This window comes from Populus euphratica, unplaced genomic scaffold (assembly GCF_000495115.2).
Source record: "Populus euphratica unplaced genomic scaffold, PopEup_1.0 scaffold271.1, whole genome shotgun sequence".
Lineage (NCBI taxonomy): Eukaryota > Viridiplantae > Streptophyta > Magnoliopsida > Malpighiales > Salicaceae > Populus > Populus euphratica.
This window is the reverse complement of record NW_011499926.1, coordinates 838,843-860,179: the sequence shown is the minus strand read 5'-3', so window position 1 is coordinate 860,179 and position 21,337 is coordinate 838,843. Positions and strand designations below refer to the sequence as shown.

Here is a 21,337-nt window from a genome sequence, read left to right as displayed (position 1 = left end):
GGGAGGAAAGGGTCTGGTCCCCCTGGAACTTTGCCTGCTACCCTAAAGGAAAATGCCATTGGCTATTGCTCTCTCACTTTAATTATCCAATCAAACCCATTCTTTTTGGTTTCCTTTTGCTTTCAAGATATAAAATTTAATGGAATCCTAATCATCCATTTTGGATTGATCATGTGATATACAGTCTGTCACACACTACTGTTTTTCTGCTTCTGTTGTTGCTGTTACACTATTTTATTTTATTTTTTTGATCAGTTGCTACCAGCCACTATCTTCCCTTTCCTTTTTTATTCACTTCTCATAATCTCTTAACGATCATCAACTTAGTTCTGAAAGGATCTCTATTCTCTGCCTCTATCAATCCCCATGGCTACCGAGACTGCTCCATCACATCAAACTCCTTCTGACCACGAGGTTTTTAGATCACCATCCTGACTATCTTTTCTCTTTTCAGTTCTGATCAAAGTATGATATACTATTGCTTAACTGATCATTACTTCTTGGGATTCTTTAATTCTTTCCTATAATTTTACTTTTCTAACTTATCATAATTATATATATGATCTCTGATGTTTCAGTAAGATCCATGTAGGGTTTTATTACTCCTGGACTTGCATGAATGTTTTAATGATCATAGATTTGTTTATCTGACTGTATGGAAATCTTAGAACTTGTAGTTTCTTTGGATATCATTCATGAATGATTGGATAAGTTCAGTTCTTGATGCTTGTCTCTCACTCTATTCACTGTATCAGAAGCTCTGAGTAGTGTCTGCTGTTGACAGGAGAAAGATTATATATACTTGGATGTGTCCCTTTCATAATTATCTGGAAAAATAAATGACATCTTTCTTTTATATCTCCACTAATCATCAGTCTAAGCACATACGAAGTCGAGTTGGAACATACACCATTTTCTGATACATTTCGCTTTCTCAAATCTGTTGAAAGATACTGTCGCTGTGAAATTGGTACGCTAGGAATAAGGTATTTCATTTCAAGAAAATATCAAATCCATAATGAAAGTTAGTCTTGCCACCTTTATTGCCTAAGCTTTTTTTTTTTTGTGGGATATGAATTATCAAACATGGTGGCGTCCTTCTGCATTTATATCAGCTGTCACTTGGTTCTGATTCTGCCATAAAGATTCTCTTGTTTATCAACTAGGCATTATTTTTTCTTCCGGTTTGCGAGGGGGACGAGATATCCGTACTCTTTAGATGGGGAGATTAGAAATTGTTGTAGTATGTGGCTTATAAAATGATGCTGGAGTGAAGTGGAGCAGAGCAAGATTGTAAATTATTAATACATCTTGTATGGCTAGGGTTTACTATAAATACATATTATATGACTCTAATTTGACACAGTAAAATAAAGCTCTCTGTTCTTGTGGATATAGATATATTTCCGAACCATGTTAAATCTATGTGTTTTTTTGTTTCCTATCTTGTGCAATATTCATCATTATTGCAGCAAGTTTCGTAACAGAAATATGATGCTTGCAGTGCTTCATATTTGATTGCTGTTCTCTTCTTCTTTTATTTATGCACCTACACAATAGTATCCACTTGTTTTGATTTAAAAATGTCAAAGGGTGTTCCCTGTTTAATTCTCTTTGTTCATTTCTTCCAGCCAATGGAGAAAGTCGCCGAAGTAGTAAAGCCTGAGGAACCTGAAATTGTTTCTGTAGCCAAGAAAACAGAAGAAGAAGACCTCAAATCTAATGAATTAGCAAGTCAATCAACCCCGTCAGCTAAATCAGAAGGAGAAGCCGAAGATGAGGCAGAGCCTCCAACAGATGAGGTTAAGATGATTAATGATGCTCCAATTGTTGATGTTCTAGTCTATGATGAAAAGGAGTTGGAAAAAGATTCCATTCCTGACTCACATACATCCAGTGTTCTAGCTCCGGTGACCAGTGTTGTTAATGGTGAATCAGTTGCTCCAGCTATAGAGTTTGTTCCCAAAGAAGCAGAAGAGCAACCATTATCGTCATCCTTGGCGGAATTACCACTTGAAGAGCCGAAGACAGTTGATGTTCCCGTATCATTAGAAGAAGCCATTGAGAAACCACACGAGCCATCAGAAGTTCTTATTATTAAAGAATCTGAACCAATTGTGGCAAAAAACACCAAAGATTCAGGGGTATTAAAAGAAGTGGACAAACCGGAATTAGTAATTCCAGAAGTTGAAGTGAAACTACAGGAGCAATCTGAAGTTGGTAAACAAGTTGAAAAGCCAAAAACAGAAGTGATTGAGAAACCAGAGGAGCCTTTGGAAGTTATTCCTATCAAATCAGAAGCATTAGTGGTAAAAGATGCGGAAGATTCAGAACCAGTTTTAATAGAAGAAGATAAACCAGAATCAGAATTAGTAATTCCTGAAATGGAGGTGAAATTGGAGGAACAATCCGAAGTCATTAAAAAAGTTGAACCAGAAGAGAAATCAGTTGAAGTAATCGCCAAAACACAGGAGCTAGCGGAAGTTCTTCCTACCAAAGAATCAGAAGCAGTTCTTGTAAAAGATATTGATGGCTCACAAAAATTGTCTAAAGAAGCTGATAAAGTTGAAGCAGTAGCTCCTGAACCCAGGGAAGTGAAAATGGAGTCTGAAGTCACTGAACAAGTAGAAAAAACAGGGGAGAAATCTGTTGAAGCTATTGAGAAAACACAGGATTCATCGGAAGTTCATCCTGTTAAAGAATCAGAAGCAGTTGCAGTAAAAGATATTGATGATTCAGTAGCAGTGCCTGAAGTTGATAAACCAGAATCAGCAGTTCCTGAAGTTGAGGTTAAACAAGAAGAGCAATCTGAAGTAATGGAACAAGTGGAAAAACCAGAATCAGCGGTTCCTCAGGTTGAGGTGAAATTGGTGGAACAACCTGAAGTAACTGAACAGGTTGAAAAAACAGAATCACTGGGTCCTGAGGTTGAGGTGAAACCAGAAGAACAACCTGAAGTCACTACACATACGGAAAAACAAAAGAAACATGAAGTAGAGTTGAAAACTGAAGCACGATCTGAAGTTAGTGAACAGGTTGAGATTAAGCCAACTAATGAAAAGCCAGAGGAAGTAGCTGGAATTACTCAAGAGGCTGAAGTTGATGTCAAAGAGGATATAGGAAAATCTTCTCTTCCTGAAGTTGTAGGAAAGGTTGGTTCAGAAGATGAAAAAAAAGAGGCTGAAGGAACTGATCCGGTTGAAGTGCCAGTAAAAGAGGTTGTGGGAGAAGCGGAAAAGGGTGGAGAAGAGAAAGAAGCTCAGACAACCAAAGATGAGGGCGAGAATATAGCAAGTGAAACACTGAAAGAGGAACTAGCTCATCCCATCAAAGTGGAAGATGTCAGCGATGCGGTTTCAAATGCTGAAGTTACTGAAAAATCATTTGAGGGAGAGAAGACAGTTGAAAATGTTGTGCCTGCTGTAGAAGACAAGAAAGAGGAGATACCAGCAGGAGAGGAAACCGAAAAAGATCAGAAAACAGAGGGAAAGCTGGATGAAGCCACCACAAATGGCAGTAAAACAGCCAAAGAATCCCAAGATTCTGGGTTAGAAGAAAAAGAAGAAGAAAGTGCAAAAAACAACAAAGAAAACTCCGAGCAGGAAAAGTTTGATGAGATAGCGAAATCTGATGCACAGATTTTAGAGCCTTCCACCACCAAGGATGCTGACGACATAAAAGTATCACAGGATCTGCCAAGAGAAGTTCCAGCCAAGCCAACTCAAAAGCATTCAAACAACATTTTAACAAAGGTAAAGCAATCACTTGTGAAGGCAAAGAAAGCTATTATCGGGAAATCACCAACTCCAAAAACTGTCTCCTCTGATACCAAGGGGGATGTTAAAGTCAATAATTAAATGCATCAGAATGACAAAGTTTGCATATACTTATACAGATTTGGAACCTTTCATTGCGAAGTATATAGGTGTGCATAAAGGCGTTTCTTCTTCCCCACCACGCCGATCACTTGGTTGTATGTATTGATAGTGTGATGGTGGTTGGTGTTGTTGGGTTTGATTTTATCAGTAGCAGAAAAAATTATGTACTTGTTGTTACACAGCGATAATGTTGATTTGTGTATGAGATTGGATTCTTTTGTGTTCTTTGTATCTGTCAACTAGTTGCACAGTAACATTTTATGAAGGGTGTAGGAACCTCCAGCTAGATGAATACCAACGATCGTGTGTCTCCATTTATATAGGCTTTTCAGGATTTTGAGTAGAGAAGAACATAGAATTGGTTGAACCTTGCGGAAGAGCTAATGAGACTTCACTCTTTCCATGTATGGTGACACGTGCCTCACCTGGTACTGAAGCAGACATTGAAACAGCAGTCACAACGAATAACAGATATTGAAGTTAGATTTGTAAGAAGCTTTATGAGCCCAGTATGATGTAGAGATTCTGGAAAAATGGTACATGGTTATTATGCTTGAGAGGTTGTATAACTACGGTATTGGAAAATAGGTGTTTTTTTTCATTAATTCAAAGAAACTGTATTGAGAGACCTACAACAGAAAACACTCGAATACATATTTCCGGTTGGTTCACTCCTAGACAGCGCATTATTTTCTCAGGTTGTGCAAATGAATGTACAGATGCTAGAAAAAACCTCCTTGAGTCTCCTCAACGTACAAAAAATCTGTGCAATTTGTAATTCTACTTCCCTGAAATTACAACTCCGACGATTATCGTAAAAACTTGACTTCATTAAACTCTGGAACCTTTCTGCATAGTCATGTACCCAAAATCCCACAGATTTACTGCATACAAGGAAAGTTTAGATGTTGACATGAAGCAAAAGTGGTTCACCTCTCCCATTGCAAAGCATCAGAACTACCAATCAGTCCCAACCTGCAGCGCGTTGAAGTAGATAAAAAAAACTTTTACCTCTACAAGCCATATCGAGTAGATTTAAGATCAACGTTTAGCACAGCCAACAGTCATTGCAAATGCTCACCAGCCTCACTACTTGGTACATTGTCATTTCCACCAACCGACTTCAACGCTCCATTGTCAGCAACTCCTGAGCCTTGAGTATTTTTTTGCACCAAAGCAGGTTGTTCAAAGCATTCATTTGTTGCCTGGCACTGGCATCATGAACAATGTAGCTAATTTTAGATTTGGGTTCAGTAATGGCACAAGGTAACTCAGTTGAAGTAGAGAACATAGTTTTCTGTGAGGTTACCCCAACTATCAAAGTCAACTTTGTACTTTATAAAGACTTCTTGGCTGCTAGGAGGTTATGAAAATGACACCCCAAATAACATCTATAATTGGATCTAGATTCTACGTTCCAATCGAAACATGCCCACGATCTTTGAACAGAAATTGGATAACGAACAATACAGTTTGATAAATTATAAAAAAAACATGTTCTCCATGGAAATATCCTTCATGAGGAAAACATAAATGACACTGATTTAGTTTTTACTTTTACAGGACGATGGACGAAGAGTGACAGCTTTAAAGACATAAATAGATAGATCAAAATTTAATAGTCGTGTACTTATATGAAGGCCATACTTGCAATTTTCCATCATGCAACATTGGTATGGGATTAGAATGCACCTAAAGCTACTAAATTCCTTCTATTGGGAGTGGAGAGGAGCCGTGAAGATGGTGATTATCAAGAACAACAGACATCAATCATCATCGTGAAATGAAAACCCATTTAGCCACATTCAATTTTGAGCTTTTCATTCTCATAGAATATGCCACTTAGTTAAGAATCAACAAACCTGACTAGAGGTCTGATTCATTGAGCTATTGACAACATTATTCTGCATCACTTGCGGGTTGATTTTCTGAATTGCTTCATGTGAACTACAGGCCGTAGCTGAATCCAAATTATCCATAGCACCTACCACACCACAAGCATTTGGTTCCATGTTTGTTTTCAGAGGAGGCCCTCCAGACATTGGCATTAAGGGTGCACAGGGAAATGACACTGGAAATCCTTGACCTGAAAGGCCGAACATCTGAAGACTCGATCCTTCCATCCTATGCAAAGCACTTAGCCCTGACATTGGCTGGCCTGAGAAATGCGGTCCATGCATAGGAGGCACTTGATACATAGGGCAACCAGAAGATCCACCATTCACGTCTGGCATACTCATCCCAAAACCCATTCCCATTCCCATACGCATTCCCATTCCCACACCCATGGGTAAGAACTGCCCCATATGAGCTGCATGCATGTGAGGCATTCCAGGGGGTAACATCATTGATGGCATATACAATCCAGCTCCCATTGACATGATCTGCATACAGGTGGTGAATGATCTCAAGCAGCTCTTTGATTTTCGAACTCATCAAGTTTCTTAAATAAACTTCGAGAGGAATCAGCAGAATTTACCTGAACTTGAAGCTGAAGCGTCTTTAAATACTCAATGGCCTCATCAAGCATTGAAGCTTTATCCACCTTATAATGCAAAAATGTCAAAGAAAATGGAAGCAAAGATGCATATGAAATCATCTACACTTTAATTACTTGGCTTTTCTCAAATTCCTTCAAATTTCCTGGAGATCAGCAATAACTTTAACCTAAGAAAACTGAGGGGTGATTCGATTAACATAACGGTCAAGAACTTGGAATAGTTTGAACTTCAATAAACATGAACAAACTCAAATAATTAATTAAATTTCAATTAGGCCAAGGTTTGGTGCAGGTTTGATACTCCCAAGCCATGGTGACTTTATAGAAAACCTCATTTTCACAAGATTACGGAGAAATTCACTGAGTAACATAAATACAATATCCAACCTTATTACAGTTTGGTATGAGTTCTTGTAGGGCCCGCATCTTTTCGTTGATCCTGTCCCTTCGCCTCTGTTTGTTGAAGTCCAGATGAGAACCGATCAAGATACTATAATTCATAACTACCAAGGATAACATCAAATGAACAAGCACATATCTTCAGATGAAATATTGGAATGTTGTTGCTCACCCTTTCAGATAAATTATGAACTTCTGCAGCCCGGTTTCTCTTGGAGCCATTACCTGCTCGAGCAGGAGCTTGTTTTTTTGCACCTACAGATTCTTCTTCTACATCCTGCGCATTGTTTATTTCCTTAGTACATGGAAGAAAGAGAGAGAGTGTAGGAACAACAAGAAACATAGTAAAAATGTGAAACCTATGAATGAAACTCACTTCACTAGGACCTTCAGACTCCTCAGTATCACGATGTTTTCTCTTCAGATTCTCAGTTGGATCATCCGAAGGTCTCTCCACACTATTGTCCGAGCCAACAGAAGATGAAGCAGCCACAGGCTCTTTAGTCTTCTCAACATCTGCTACTCCTTTAATTGCACTTTCACAAAAGTTTTGACGACAGTTTCTATCATTTTTAGAGTCACCTTCTGAGATTGTAGCCTCAGGTCGCTCAGCAGGAACAAATCCTTCTGCAGGCTTGGCCTCTGATGGTTTAGCGTCAACCTTGGGTGGCATCAGAACAGGAAGACAATGGGAGCTCGTTTCCTTTAGCAAACCACTACATGAATTAATGGGAGTGCATTCAGCCGGATTGCTACTACTTGCAATTGAGCCCCTATCTTTATTTTGCATTCTTTCCATGTTTGAAATCCCTGTACCAGCTCTCATGCCAAAGTTCTGAAGATTAGCTTTCGCAAGAGCAGCAGGTCTTGCAAAATGAGAGAAATTCATCAAACTAGAGTTGGTTGTGGATTGTGCTGGAACTTGCTTCTGCATCTTTATGCTGGGAAAACCACCTCCTGATGTTGGAGCTCGAATAGAATCCACTGAAACGACATGGTGGGCAGCATTGCTTGCACTATCACCATTTTTAGCTGAAACTCTGGATCTAAAATATGGAAATGATGTTTGGCAATGCTCAGAAGATGATAGACATAACTGGCTAGCACTAGTTCTAGGCCTATTAGCTTCAGTATCCCCTGCTGAAGAATTCTTCGCCACATCTCCTTGCTCTAAACTCAAACCATCATGTACAGAAACAGTGCGGGAGTCCCTAACTGACTGGCTAAAACTTTTGTTACCAAACGACGGAAAATTACTCTGGGAGGAGTGTCCATTCACAGTAACACCAGATAACTCGGGCAAAAATTCAGAACAATAATCATGTTGAGGAGATTCATCCAATGGATAATTCAACCAAGGCACCATGTCATCATCTTGATTCACCCCCATTTCAACAGCGGGAACTGACATCGGGAGTTCATTCAGTGTAGACTCGATCATCCCAAACTTTCCTGTTCTAATATTGGTGCCACTTCCTATGTCTTTATATCGAATCTTGGGGTTTTGACATGTTAAGGTGCTACAAGGTTGTATCTTTCTAGCTCTACTGGATTGAATCTGACCATTTTCCCACATTAGCTCACCAAAGTCATTCTCAGGTCTGCTTTGTAGGACACCAACAAACACAATAGAAGAAATGATACCAGAAAGAAACAAATCAATATGGAGAAATGATTCACTAATCCAAGATAAAAGGAAGCTCAATAAAAAAAAAGGAAATTAAATTGAAACTTACACAAAAGACAGATCAGTTGAACAACTAGGATCCTTCTCTTGAGAAGAATCAATCTTTCCTTTAGCCATTCGATATAATAGCTCAGACAAAGGCATGGTGAAGGTGTTGGTAAGCAACACTTCCTCCTAGTAAGAATCCTCTCTAGTTCAATTGCTTAGCCATTACTGGCACCTTTTGTAAACCACTCTATCACAAGTTCAAAGAACCCAAAAACATATGTATATGGAGCCAACAGAGTTTCAAGACATAAAAAGCTCGACAATAACCCCACAAGTACAATACAATCCCAGTTTGTATCTAACTCACAAAAGAAATAAAAGAGAAGAGTGCTTCTTCTTTTACAGGACAGAATATTATCTTTCTTTCATTTATACTGATGTCCTTGTCACCTGGAAGTGAGATATATAAATAAACTATAAATCAACACATAGTTTTACTTAAAGTAGCAGTCAAAAAACATATTCTTTAATGGCACTCTCAAAGATTCAAAAACCCTCCAAATCAAGCTACTTTAAGCATTTTTTTTTTTAAATTAAAGAAATGATCTTTTCCGCTTCTTTAATCATTAAACTTGAAACCAACAAAAACCCAGATCAGATTTTGGAAACTAATTAACTTTATCAGTACAAATCAAAACTAAAAACCCCAAAAGGGAGTGATATGCTATAAACTTGAAGAACTCAAAACACTTCTTGCCTAGCAATCAACCAATAAACTGATAAAAAGGAAGAAAATTTTGAGAAAATCTGAGCTCCTCGAACTAGTCGAAAGTTACACTAATCCAAATGCATTAAAAATGAGAGAACTTAGCTGAGCAAATCATACTCTTAAGCTTAATAGAAGCTACCAAAAGTTTGTATCTTTAAAAGTTTGAGCTCCAAGAAAGAGAACTCAAAATCTCAAGAGACAGAGAGGCCAAGTGGACGTAGAAGACGGCGAAAGGCTTGTAGAGATTGCAGGGGACCAAGACACAGATAAAAAACAACCAACTTTACGTTTCTTTTAACTTTAACCCCTCCTTTTTTTGGATCTTCTTTTCCTTTTAGCTAGTGTTAGAATTCAATATGGTCTTTTCCTTGTTATCTTCTTCTTCTTTTTTCCTTGTTCTTTGTTTGGTGATGTGGGGCCATTTCTTCAGGGAGTGCTGTAGGGTCCCACAGAGGCAATTTCACTCTGCGATAGCACTCCCACCACTCTCATTTCTTCAAACATGAATCTTGAATCCATCATAATATGAAGGTTTGTTTGCATAATATGGAAAATATAGAGAACGGATGCTCCAGGTTTTCAAGTTTAGAGTGTGTACATAAAAAATGATTGAAAATTCCCTTGGTTCCTCGTTGAAAGAAGAAGAAGCAACCATCGGTTTATTTGTTTTTGCATGCCAATCTATTTCAAAACTAATTTTTATTTAAAAGAGTATTAGATTAAAATATTTTTTTTATAATTTTAATATATTAATATTAAAGATTTTAAGAAATATTATTTTAATAAACATTTAATACAAAAAATATCATGGATCACAGTACAAAACAAACATAAAAGTTTTACAAAAACTTGTATATTTTCTTCTTCAAGGGGGATTATAGGCAAGGGGGTGCTTCCCCTTTTGAAGCTTGAATATTTTCATAAATCTGTTAGATTGGCAGTGAGTGATTCATTGTAAACTGAATAATAGGAAAGGTAAAATCAGTCACTTCACACAAACAAGATCCTACAACACTACATAGCGACACAAAAAAAAAAGAAGAAAGAGAAGGTTGTGAGTTTAAGTTCAAGAAGGGCAATTGAGGTAGGTTCATCTTGCTAGAATTTGAGGGACAATGTCCCTATTCCATGAATTTGAACACCAACGTGTATATATATATTATCCTGCAGTAAATATTGTCTAGTTATATATGGCCTTCGATGCTTGTTTTCTTATGGAAAACAAAAGCATCATATCTACATCATTTATTTTCTGCTTTCAAAAGCTTTGAGAATTATGCACATGAGGATTAGGAAAAAGTCATTTGACTCAGCTAGGTATGGTGACTCAAACTCATCTTCGTGGTCTTCGTATTAATTTGGAGTAACTCTTGTCATTCTTGCGTGCCAGCAGTGGAGGATCGATGTGAACAGAGCCTGCTCAAGATGGATGGATGTGGGTTTTTGAGAAAAATTATAAACAGAATCTATTAAAATATTTAAGAAATAATGGCATTTGGTTTTACTTGATAGACTGTGATCACTGATATGAAATCTAATCATGAGAAAATTGGCCTAAGGGGGGGGAAAAAGAGTCTAAAGTTGAACATCTCAATTGTGATATCCAGTGATTGCATGATTAGTTCTCAGGTGAACAAAATCTATGCATTTGATTATCATTTTTGCCCTTTCCACTAGAGGTCATAACATGACCTCTCATGAGGTCAAGACTGGGATTTGACGAGAGTAAGTGAATTTACATCTCACTGTATAACAAGCAAGCTTAGAGTTAGGGGACATCAAGATCTCTAGTTTAATATATTAAATTGGATTTGGATAAACATGTTGGACCCATTCAACTAAAATATAAAATGCTGTAGGGTTGAAGTGGGATAACTTATCAAGCAAAGAATACTAATTTAATAGATTGATTATATTTTTTTTTAGGGTACATATATTTGTTTAATAATACCAAGTCTTGTATCTAAATGATTTTAAGCCTGCACTTTTCACAATATCCATCTTATTCGTTAAATAATCCCTTTTATGTAAATTGTAAATGAGATGATTAAAACTATGTTTTTTATATAAATTTGAATTCTTTCTTTTTCTTAAAATAAATTAATCTTGTTTTATGAAAAAATATTTTTTAATAAATATAAAAAATATTATTTTAACGTATATGCAAAACAAAAAATCATTTGAAAAAATATATATATATATATCCGTACCTTTTCACAGTCTCTCTCTAATTAGAGTAGATGATAGAGGGAGCTCTAATGGAAGTACATTTGCTTGAGCAGGGATCATCAGCAAGGGGATGCTTGCGTGTCTTTAACGGTGAGGACAAAAGGATTCCATGAACAAAAGTTAAGGGGTTTGGATAGATATACAGATACATGAAGATGGAGAGAACCTAGCTGTTCATCTCATGTGCTATATTTTCCCAAGTGAAATGATATTTGTCCACTTGGACCCTTGTAGAGCCGAGCCAGTAGGGGACTCGGCAGTGTTTCAGTGGACCCCCAGGTTGCGGCTAGCTGCCAGGGCATCTTTCTCTATACATCCCCTGTTTTGGTGCACTGTACAGGGCGACATGATGGTGGATGGAGAAATTACGAGGTGGATGCGACTTGATTTTACACACCTTTGGATTTTGTTCACTGGAATTGACCCTTCTGAAGAAGAATCCAACAGGGTGATGGTGTGAATTTCACGTGTTTGCATTAATTTCACGTGACTCGCTCTTTGGTTCATGTGTGTCGTCCGTCCATTGCCATTGGCACCATTGACACATAGCTTTCCTGGAATCATCACCCACCACCTACTCTCTTCTCCGATGAATGATTCCATCCACCGAGTTCTGGGTTCTATCAGCTCCAGTCAGGTATCCCAATCAGCAATGTTCTGTACCCACCGGATTTGCTAGCATTAATGCGGTAATTGACAGCCAGTACACCTGAAAATCTTTTACGCCTGGTCTATGCAGGCGGGATAAAGAGGCCATGTCCTTCGAAATGCTACTTTCTAGGTCCTGCTGCTGATGCTGATGCAATCCCAGTAATGGAAAAAACCACGCAGCCGTCACTGCACATTTCTCCCCCGCGCACTACATCCGCATTCTGAATCATACATGGCTCAGCTGTGATGACTCCCATTCCATATGTACTTTATTAATATTCCAAATTCTCATGCCATGGTAGGTGATGAAACCTAAGCAAATGATACATAGTGGAAGCATTTTCTCAAGGAAAAACAATAAACAAAACAACTTAAACAAATATCAGTGTAAAGGACATCCCCAAGATAATGGGCACTCAAGAATTATATAATAAAGGGGATGCTGTACCTCTTACTGTTGCAGGGATGTGAGGACAGTAAACGAAAATGTAAAAAAAATTAAAAATAAAATACAAGCGACCCTTTCTAGAATGCTGACGCTAAGAGTAAGAGGGGTCCAACACAAATTTAATAGTTTTCTTGGCTTTGCAGCCCTAATAAATAAATTGGACCTTAATTTAGACGAATCGTGCTCTCTCAATGCCCTAATAGCCCCTCCAGGGAGGTCCACTCTCCTCCCATATCTAACATACACATTGCACATGTATTTTTATAACTATAAACTATTATTTTCTTAATTGCTTTTACCGTGTGATAACATAAAAAAATCCAGCTGTTTGGGTTTGCAGATATTTGGAAATAGCTCAAAGAGCTGGAATCCTCACCCAAATGGTTGGGATTTTCAGCACAGCATATGAGCCAACTAACTAGATTTATCTAATCTTATCCTGGTACACCTTTCAACATCTTTTTTCCACGTGCACACATTTCACGCGCACAATTTTTTCTACACGCACATTAATTTATCTTATTATTTTTTTCTATCAATAACACTGCACATCACTAACATATCATATCACCAATAACGTACGTGATACAACAACTATAACATAACATAACAACTCACCATGACTAGCTAGCTATCACATCAATTTCTCCATCAATAATAAACCTTATTTTCTGTGAAATAATTCCAAATTCTAGATATATAAATACTCTCAATCACCGTGCAAACTCTATATCGATAGTTTATCATGCGCAAAGCTCCTTCTAGCCATTGAAAGCTACACTTGAAAATACACATTCAAGGGCTAAGGCTCGGATGGGCCTGGATGGTTTCTAGTCCATATTAATATTTTTTAATTAGTTTTATATAAAAAATAGTTTGTAGTTTTTAATTGAGATATAAAAAAATTTTAAAAATTTATATAGAGCTTTTTATTATGATGCTTTAGCTTAGGTTAAAATTTCAGAACTTTTGAAAAACTTCAAAATTTTAATAAAAAAATCATAATTTAACTAGTTTTATATTATTAGGTGTAATTTTCAATCCAACAATCAAATTAAGCTAAAATTTTACGAGAGATCTTAAGATATATTAAATAAAATCTAATTAAAACTTTAAGATGAACAGAATTTGGTTGTGCTAACAAAAAAAATATAAAAATAATAGCAAAATGACTCATTAAGGATAAAATAGTTATTTGCTGTTAAAAAATAAAATAAATCAGTTCTTCTTCTTTTTTTTTTATATGTTTTCAACTGGGCAAAAGCATAATAGAAAAGGAAAGAAAACAAAAGGTGATGGAGAAATAGAGAAAAGTAAGGGGAAAATATCAAAAAATAAAAAAAGTGAGAGAATAACATTGTAAACTTATAAAATACTAATCTAATAAGAATTAAGTGAAAGAATGAGAAATTAAGTGAGGAAAAAAATTTAATTACTTAGTTTTTTAGTTGATATGAGATTGTTATTTTATCCCGATTGAGGGGTTATTATAATATCGATTCAGATTCGATTATAGATGAATAATATTCCATAAAATATTGAAAGATGTAACTTTAATAGTGAGTTTATTTTTACTTTCATTTTTATTTTATATGCTTTCAAATTTATTTTTTAATATTTTAAGTAATGTATTTGAATTAAAACTTTACTATTAACTTTAAAAATCCATGTACATAAATTAATAATTTATCTTTAAAAAATTATATATTTATTTAATAATCTAGGTCAACAAAAATTCATGTCTCCACTCTTGTATACATTCTCATTCTAGTTATAAAAATCAAAGCTACTCATGTCATTTTCAGCCTGGTCTATAGATTCTTTTTCTCTGTATATTTCTTTTCGTGCATTTTTTTCACAAGTTATATTTCTTTTATACTTGCTGACTAAACAAGAAACTTATTTTGGAGGAAAGTTTGTGTACTCATGATCAAGTTCAGTCACAGCCATGGAAAATCAAAAGTTTTTGTGTGACTTCATCTCTATGTATGTGGAGCTACTAGCAGAAGAAGCAAAGTTTCGGGTGCTATAAACAAAAACAACCAGCTACTTGGTACTACATCATATTCTCTTTTTTCTACTCACGTAGTACCATTGGTCGAAGCAAATTCCTAAATGCTACATTTATATACATATACATATTAGTTTGCGTTCTCGTGATCAAGTTCAGACACTAACAGGCATAACAATGGAAAATCAAAAGTTTTTGAGTGACTTCATCTCTTTGTATATGGAGCTACTAGCAGAAGAAGCAGAGCTCCAGATGCTATAAACAAAAACAACCAGCTACTTGTTACTACATCGTATTCTATCTTTTCTAGTCACGTAGCATCGCTGGTCGAAGCAAATTCTCAAATGCTACACATATATACATATACATATTAGTTTGTGTTCTCGTGATCAAGTTCAGACACTAACAGGCACAACTATGAAAAATCAAAAGTTTTTGAGTGACTTCATCTCTTTGTATGTGGAGCTACTAGCAGAAGAAGCAGAGTTCCAGATGCTATAAACAAAAACATCCAGCTACTTTGTACTACATCGTATTCTCTCTTTTCTAGTAATGTAGTACCATTGGTCGAATCAAATTCCTAAATGCTACATCTATATACATATATACATATTAGTTTGTGTTCTTGTGATCAAGTTCAGACACTAATAGGCATAACCATGGAAAATCAAAAGTTTTTGACTGACGTCATCTCTATGTATGTGGAGCTACTAGCAGAAGAAGGAGAGTTCCAGATGCTATAAACAAAAACAACCAGCTACTTGGTACTACATCATATTCTCTTTTTTCTACTCACGTAGTACCATTGGTCGAAGCAAATTCCTAAATGCTACATTTATATACATATACATATTAGTTTGTGTTCTCGTGATCAAGTTCAGACACTAACAGGCACAACTATGAAAAATCAAAAGTTTTTGAGTGACTTCATCTCTTTGTATGTGGAGCTACTAGCAGAAGAAGCAGAGTTCCAGATGCTATAAACAAAAACATCCAGCTACTTGGTACTACATCGTATTCTCTCTTTTCTAGTCACGTAGTACCATTGGTCGAATCAAATTCCTAAATGCTACATCTATATACATATATACATATTAGTTTGTGTTCTTGTGATCAAGTTCAGACACTAATAGGCATAACCATGGAAAATCAAAAGTTTTTGACTGACGTCATCTCTATGTATGTGGAGCTACTAGCAGAAGAAGCAGAGTTCCAGATGCTATAAACAAAAACAACCAGCTACTTGTTACTACATCGTATTCTATCTTTTCTAGTCACGTAGTACCGCTAGTCGAAGCAAATTCCCAAATGCTATATACATATACATATAGATATTGAGTCCTAGATTGATAAAACTAACAATCATCCTGCTATTCTTTGAATAAATCATAATATTAAGCTCCTATGTTTCACTGTGCTTAAGCATGTGTGTCCATCATTTATATATACACATACACGGTAATTATACACTGTGATCAACACCTAGCAAGCATCTAGTTGTACTTGTTCAAGCATGTTGGGGGGGAGGGCCCATGTTATTGCTGAATTAAAATAGCCATGCCCACAGTGTTTAATTCTGAAGCTAAGAATAATTAGGCAATGCACTGATGGCCCAAATATTAACAGATCAGATACTGTTGAGTGCTTAGCTAGCACAAGTTCAAAAACAGCTAGAAGCATGCGGAACATAACACGTCATAAGGAATTTTATTTGATCAGAAACGAAAAGGATAAAGAGATTTACAAGCCCATTGGACTTGAAAAGAGTTGTCAAAAACCGATGGCTCTCGGCGGGTTTGCCCCTACAAATGCTCTTTCTTCAATTTCCATGTGGCGAATCATGGACGTGACAGATTAAGTTAGAGGATGACACCTGCCTAGCTAATCTAATCAATTGTCCAAGTCCTATCTAAGAGATGCATGCACACAACTGTACGAGATTTTAAAGGAAAAGCTGAACGGATGAGACCAGTTTGATGATGAGATGATGATGAGATATGATTAAGAATGCAAGTTGATCACATGATGCCTTTGCATGAAGGTCAGAAACAAGTCAAAACAGCACCAAATCAATCTCAAACTTATTCTACTCCATAAAAATACAATTAGCTCTCTCTCTCTCTCTCTCTCTCTGTATGCTCCACAAGCGTTCTTTGAATCCTTACATGTCTCAGTCCACCCATGATTCACAACGATTCATGGTCCTCAAACAACATGGTCCTGTATGGACAGCTAATTTATTTGTCAATGACTTATCTTTCATGTTGTCACCTTAAATGTGTTCTTCCAGATTCATCACATTCAGACCCAGTTGTTATCTTTGAATTATGTGAAATTATATCTATATATATTTCTTTGAGGAAACTAAGGATCGCACAAGGAACTTAATTTCTCCTCAAAGAGACTCATGATGATGGAACTCACTCATACATGAAATATATATATATCTATACATATTTCTTTCAATTTGGCGAGCTATCAATTTTTTACTCGGGTCAACCAAGATACGAACTCATTCATACATGAAGCCTTGTTGAACATGCAAAGCCATCGACCTGATCAGAAGTTTATTCAACATTTTTTCATAATACCAATATTTTTTTTTAGTGCAAGATCAAGCATACAAATGCATAGTACTACAACATGATTTTCCGTCTATTTACAGGTAGGAGAGGGAATCAGTCAATAATTTCCATCTTGGATCTTGCTTTCCTGTGTTTTCTGAACATCTTATCATGATCTACAACATTAATCACTATATGTCATCAAGCTTAACGTCATCCTCAATTATATCTAGCATGTCATTTTTGAGGAGAACATGCTTATGAGGATAATTTTTTTTTAGTAACTAAATGTAGTTAACACAGCATGATATTGCTTGCAAAAGCTTGCCAAAATGCAATTCCTTCCTCCTGAGGTACATCTATTTGCTTAGATAGTGCACTGACCTTATGATGAAAATTCAAGAAGAGAAAGATAGGTTAGAAAAATTCCTAAAAGGTGTTTGATATTTTTCTTATTGTTTATTCTTGTTGAAACTTGAATATATCTGGGCTATTTATAGCCCTCTAGTATAGCTTAACCAGAGCTGCATGATATTTTTCTTATTGTTTATTCTTGTTGAAACTTGAATATATCTGGGCTATTTATAGCCCTCTAGTATAGCTTAACCAGAGCTGCATGATATTTTTCTTATTGTTTATTCTTGTTGAAACTTGAATATATCTGGGCTATTTATAGCCCTCTAGTATAGCTTAACCAGAGCTATGATCGCTGAAAAATATATAATGAAGAAAATCTTAATCTATATTGAAAAACAATCAGAACTCATATCCTCATCATCTTCAGTTCCTAATCCTGTCAGCTTCTAGTCTCTACCGTAACTTTGAAAATCATTGGTTGTCCTCACCTTACTACGACATTCTGCCAAAAGGAAAAATGTTTACTGGTTAATAGTCACTGGACTCAAAACTATCCCTGATGGGGAAGACTCTGTGAATCCGGAATTTGAGGCCATGCTCTAATTTGTAAGATAATGGGCCATTCCACTGCCAGAATCCTCAATCAACATACATGAAATATGAATGAGCCCAAACATGTCACAAAAATAAGCCCATAGAGGGAAAAACCCTAAGGGGCTTTCACTAAAGAGACCGACAGTATCCATGTGGGAAAGGTCAAAAGGAACTGCCAAAGCATTCCATGTTCACTGACTAAAAGGTGGAAATGAGCGGCCAAGATCATTGTTTCCCCAAAGAGATGCCCTTGATCTGGCGGTGAACAATTAAAGTAGCTAGGGTTGGAAATTGGCAACACAATATAAAGGGATGGAAGGCCAGGATAAGGGTTCATAGTTGCCTCGGTAGCCGCTTGTTAGTTGGCATGTATGGGAGGAAATGGAGAGGGAGTCTGTTTTTCGGAAGGTTATAGGGTGGGTGACCGGGGAAAATAACTTTGGTTTTTAAGATATTACTTGTTATTTTCCCTACTCCACCCATCCCATAGGTTTCCGATCATTCCTCCCTCTCCTCATCACTCTGCTTATCATGGCCTGTTTATCTGGTTTGTATACTTCTCCTGCATGTATACACGCGGACGCGGATCAATCTCTCTGTGTTGTGTCTATGAATATATGGATGGATCTTGTGTGCAGGATTCTGGATCTAGTCTATCTCGTCTGCTAGTGAATACTTCTACGTTTTCTTGAAGCCCTCATCTACTATCTGAACGGCACTCTTTAAGTAGTTTCTTTCCAAGTGAATCTCTATGCAAGTGTAAATAATATAAGCAAGTCTAGTAAACTAAGCTATAAATAAAGAACAAATACCTTCAAAGTGATTTCCTGTTCATACGATAATCGCAGTGAGTACTGCAAAACTAATCTTGAATCTTGAGTTCCCAGTTGAGCAGACGCCGGGCATGGAAGGTCCTCACTGACAAGCTGTGACTCGTTCGAATATAAGCATTCGTTGAGTGACACTGCACCCTGAACGCCGTCCTTTATTACAGCAACAAAATAAAGGCGGCCATAGTTTTAAATTTTCCAGCTTAAATCAGAACAACCCAGTGAAGGCAAAGCAAAGCAAAGCAAATAAGCATGTGCTGGGGGGATATGATTTCAACTACTCGGAAGATGTTAAAAGAGGCCTGCGAACAGAGGTTCGCTTGACAGGTTTTAACTCGGATTAAACTTCTCCATGTGAATTAAAGTGTTGAGCAGCTGTATTACTGGTATATTTCCAGAGCTAGATTAATATTCCTTGTGAGACTGAATTTCCAAAATATTGTAAAACAATCGGTCACCAATAATCCATGCAGGAACACAAACCATTGGCGAACTGGTGAAACCGGTTGAAATCTTCCACAATAACCTGTCATGAATCTCTCTGGAGCAAACTTCATAACTCTGTGGCCATCTCCACAAGTTCTCAGATTCATCTTTATACGAATTGGTGCCCCAGCAGGAGGTGTGCTAGAAGCTAAAATGCAAGGGCGCGTTTCTCAGTGAATCCCACATGCTCTGCTCCTAGTTTCAGCTACATGCCAGTTTTTCTTCGCCAAGTCCTCCAACTTTCTCAGCTATCATAAATCTCATCTGCCCTTAAACATATTTATTTTATTTAACTAATTCTTTTTAACGGTCTCCAGATCATGTTGACATCTTCTTATTAAAATTATTGAAAAAAACTCAAAAAAGCAACAGCTCGGTTTGATTATCTTTTTAAAACTAAAACCCATTTAAAAAAAAGTTGAACATATGAGGAAACGGAAGAGTCACAGACCAGCACAGAGCAGATGCCGAAAATGCTGCCCGCTTTGATAAAAGAAATGGGCCCGCAGAGCTGTTGCTGCAGCGTCGGTGGGTGCTGGTGCTGGGAAAATGCCCGATGTGGTCCTTTGGATTTGAAAATCTTATCGGTAATGTCGAAGAGCACATCCCTGTGGATCTTTATGTTAATCTAAGTCTGACTTTAATTATCTGCTTAAAACATGGATCCTCAAAAATGGTTCCATCTCACGCACCAAGACAGGGGAATAAAGTGAGATGATTTACCCATTGCTGTGGGCAGGAGGGGTGTTAGGCCACGACAGACATCTGTAATATTTGAATTATTTAATCCATCCGGTTAAAATTAGATGTTATTAATAAATAAATATTATAGGTTATGTGTAGATGTTTTTACATAAATTTTAATCTATTATTAATAAATAAATTAGATGTTATTTGAATTATTTAATCCATCCGGTTAAAATTAGATGTTACTATTTAACTTGACTGAAACTATATAACTTGATATCAGTAACTCAGGTCTTTAGCATAAATGTTTTTTTTCCCTTTTACTTTCACACTTAAAGTTATTTCTTATTCTCTTGATTTTCCTTTTTATTCTTCACTTTTACATAAATTATAGTTATACATTTTAAAATTTTGATTTGTTGAAGTGACAATGCATTTTTCAATTCTAATATTTTCTGTTCAACGACCAAGCAAGATATCATGAGAAAATAAATGGAAATTTCAAGAATATAGATTAAACTTTTATTTTCTTAACCAAATCATAAAATTAAAACCACTTAATAGATATTTTTTTCTAATTCATCTTTGTATTATATTGCACCCTAATTGTTTAATAAAGTATTTGATTTTTTTATATGAAAATAATTATAATTTTTATATTGTTTCTAATATATGTATTTTAAGTGTATTATCTAATTCCAATAGTTGGAACAAGGTATTTTTTAATATTAAAAAAATAAAAATTTTAATATTTATAATATTTATAAAAATTTTAGCCAAAACATGTTAAACATATTCCAATCTAAAAAAATCTGAATGTATCGTATTTATATTTTATAAATATCATGAGTTTTATGTATCCTACAAGAATAATAATGGGAAAAGGGAAAGAAAACGGAGAACGGAGAACCTATGGGTTGGAATGCTCGTGTTTCTACATGGCAAATTCTATTTTTTAGCCTTGGCATATCAGAATTTATAACCAAATATGTAACCACCGTGTAAATCGCATACATATATATATATATATATATATATATATATATATATATAGAGAGAGAGAGAGAGAGAGAGAGAGCCCGATTCTTTTAAATATAATATTTTCCATGATTCTTTCTAATTGAATTTTAAGCAGGATTGTTCGCCTTCAAAAATAAAAATTATATGATATCATATCTTAATATAAGTAGTACAGTTAACGAAAACAGCAAAATCACTATAAATAAATAAAAGATAAAAGAAGTGGATTTAATCGGGAT

General features: G+C 36.1%; 2 protein-coding genes and 1 long non-coding RNA gene across 5 annotated transcripts; 2 read left to right on the top strand and 1 right to left on the bottom strand.

Annotated features, from left to right (window-relative positions):
* LOC105135724 (neurofilament medium polypeptide-like) lies at positions 1-4,093 on the top strand. The gene is made up of 2 exons (XM_011040754.1): positions 1-414; positions 1,632-4,093. Exons 1-2 carry the CDS (start codon positions 367-369, stop codon positions 3,855-3,857), a joined length of 2,274 nt encoding a protein of 757 aa, XP_011039056.1. The 5' UTR covers positions 1-366; the 3' UTR covers positions 3,858-4,093.
* Positions 4,094-4,455: 362 nt separating this feature from the next.
* Positions 4,456-9,454, bottom strand: LOC105135723 (transcription factor PIF3-like). 3 transcript variants are annotated; one of them, XM_011040753.1, is made up of 8 exons: positions 8,514-9,454; positions 7,154-8,381; positions 6,950-7,054; positions 6,766-6,831; positions 6,358-6,423; positions 5,741-6,262; positions 4,960-5,089; positions 4,456-4,853 (listed from the first exon to the last, which is right to left on the bottom strand). In XM_011040753.1, exons 1-8 carry the CDS (start codon positions 8,606-8,608, stop codon positions 4,843-4,845), a joined length of 2,223 nt encoding a protein of 740 aa, XP_011039055.1. In that variant the 5' UTR covers positions 8,609-9,454; the 3' UTR covers positions 4,456-4,842. The 3 variants fall into 3 exon arrangements, with proteins under 3 accessions (XP_011039055.1, XP_011039053.1, XP_011039054.1); XM_011040751.1 differs by having other exon boundaries at positions 4,456-5,089; XM_011040752.1 differs by having other exon boundaries at positions 4,456-5,089; positions 7,154-8,378.
* An 8,469-nt stretch (positions 9,455-17,923) lies between these two features.
* LOC105135722 (uncharacterized) lies at positions 17,924-20,016 on the top strand. The gene is made up of 2 exons (XR_844233.1): positions 17,924-19,291; positions 19,379-20,016. It is a non-coding gene; the product is annotated as an uncharacterized LOC105135722 (long non-coding RNA).
* Positions 20,017-21,337: the final 1,321 nt, after the last annotated feature.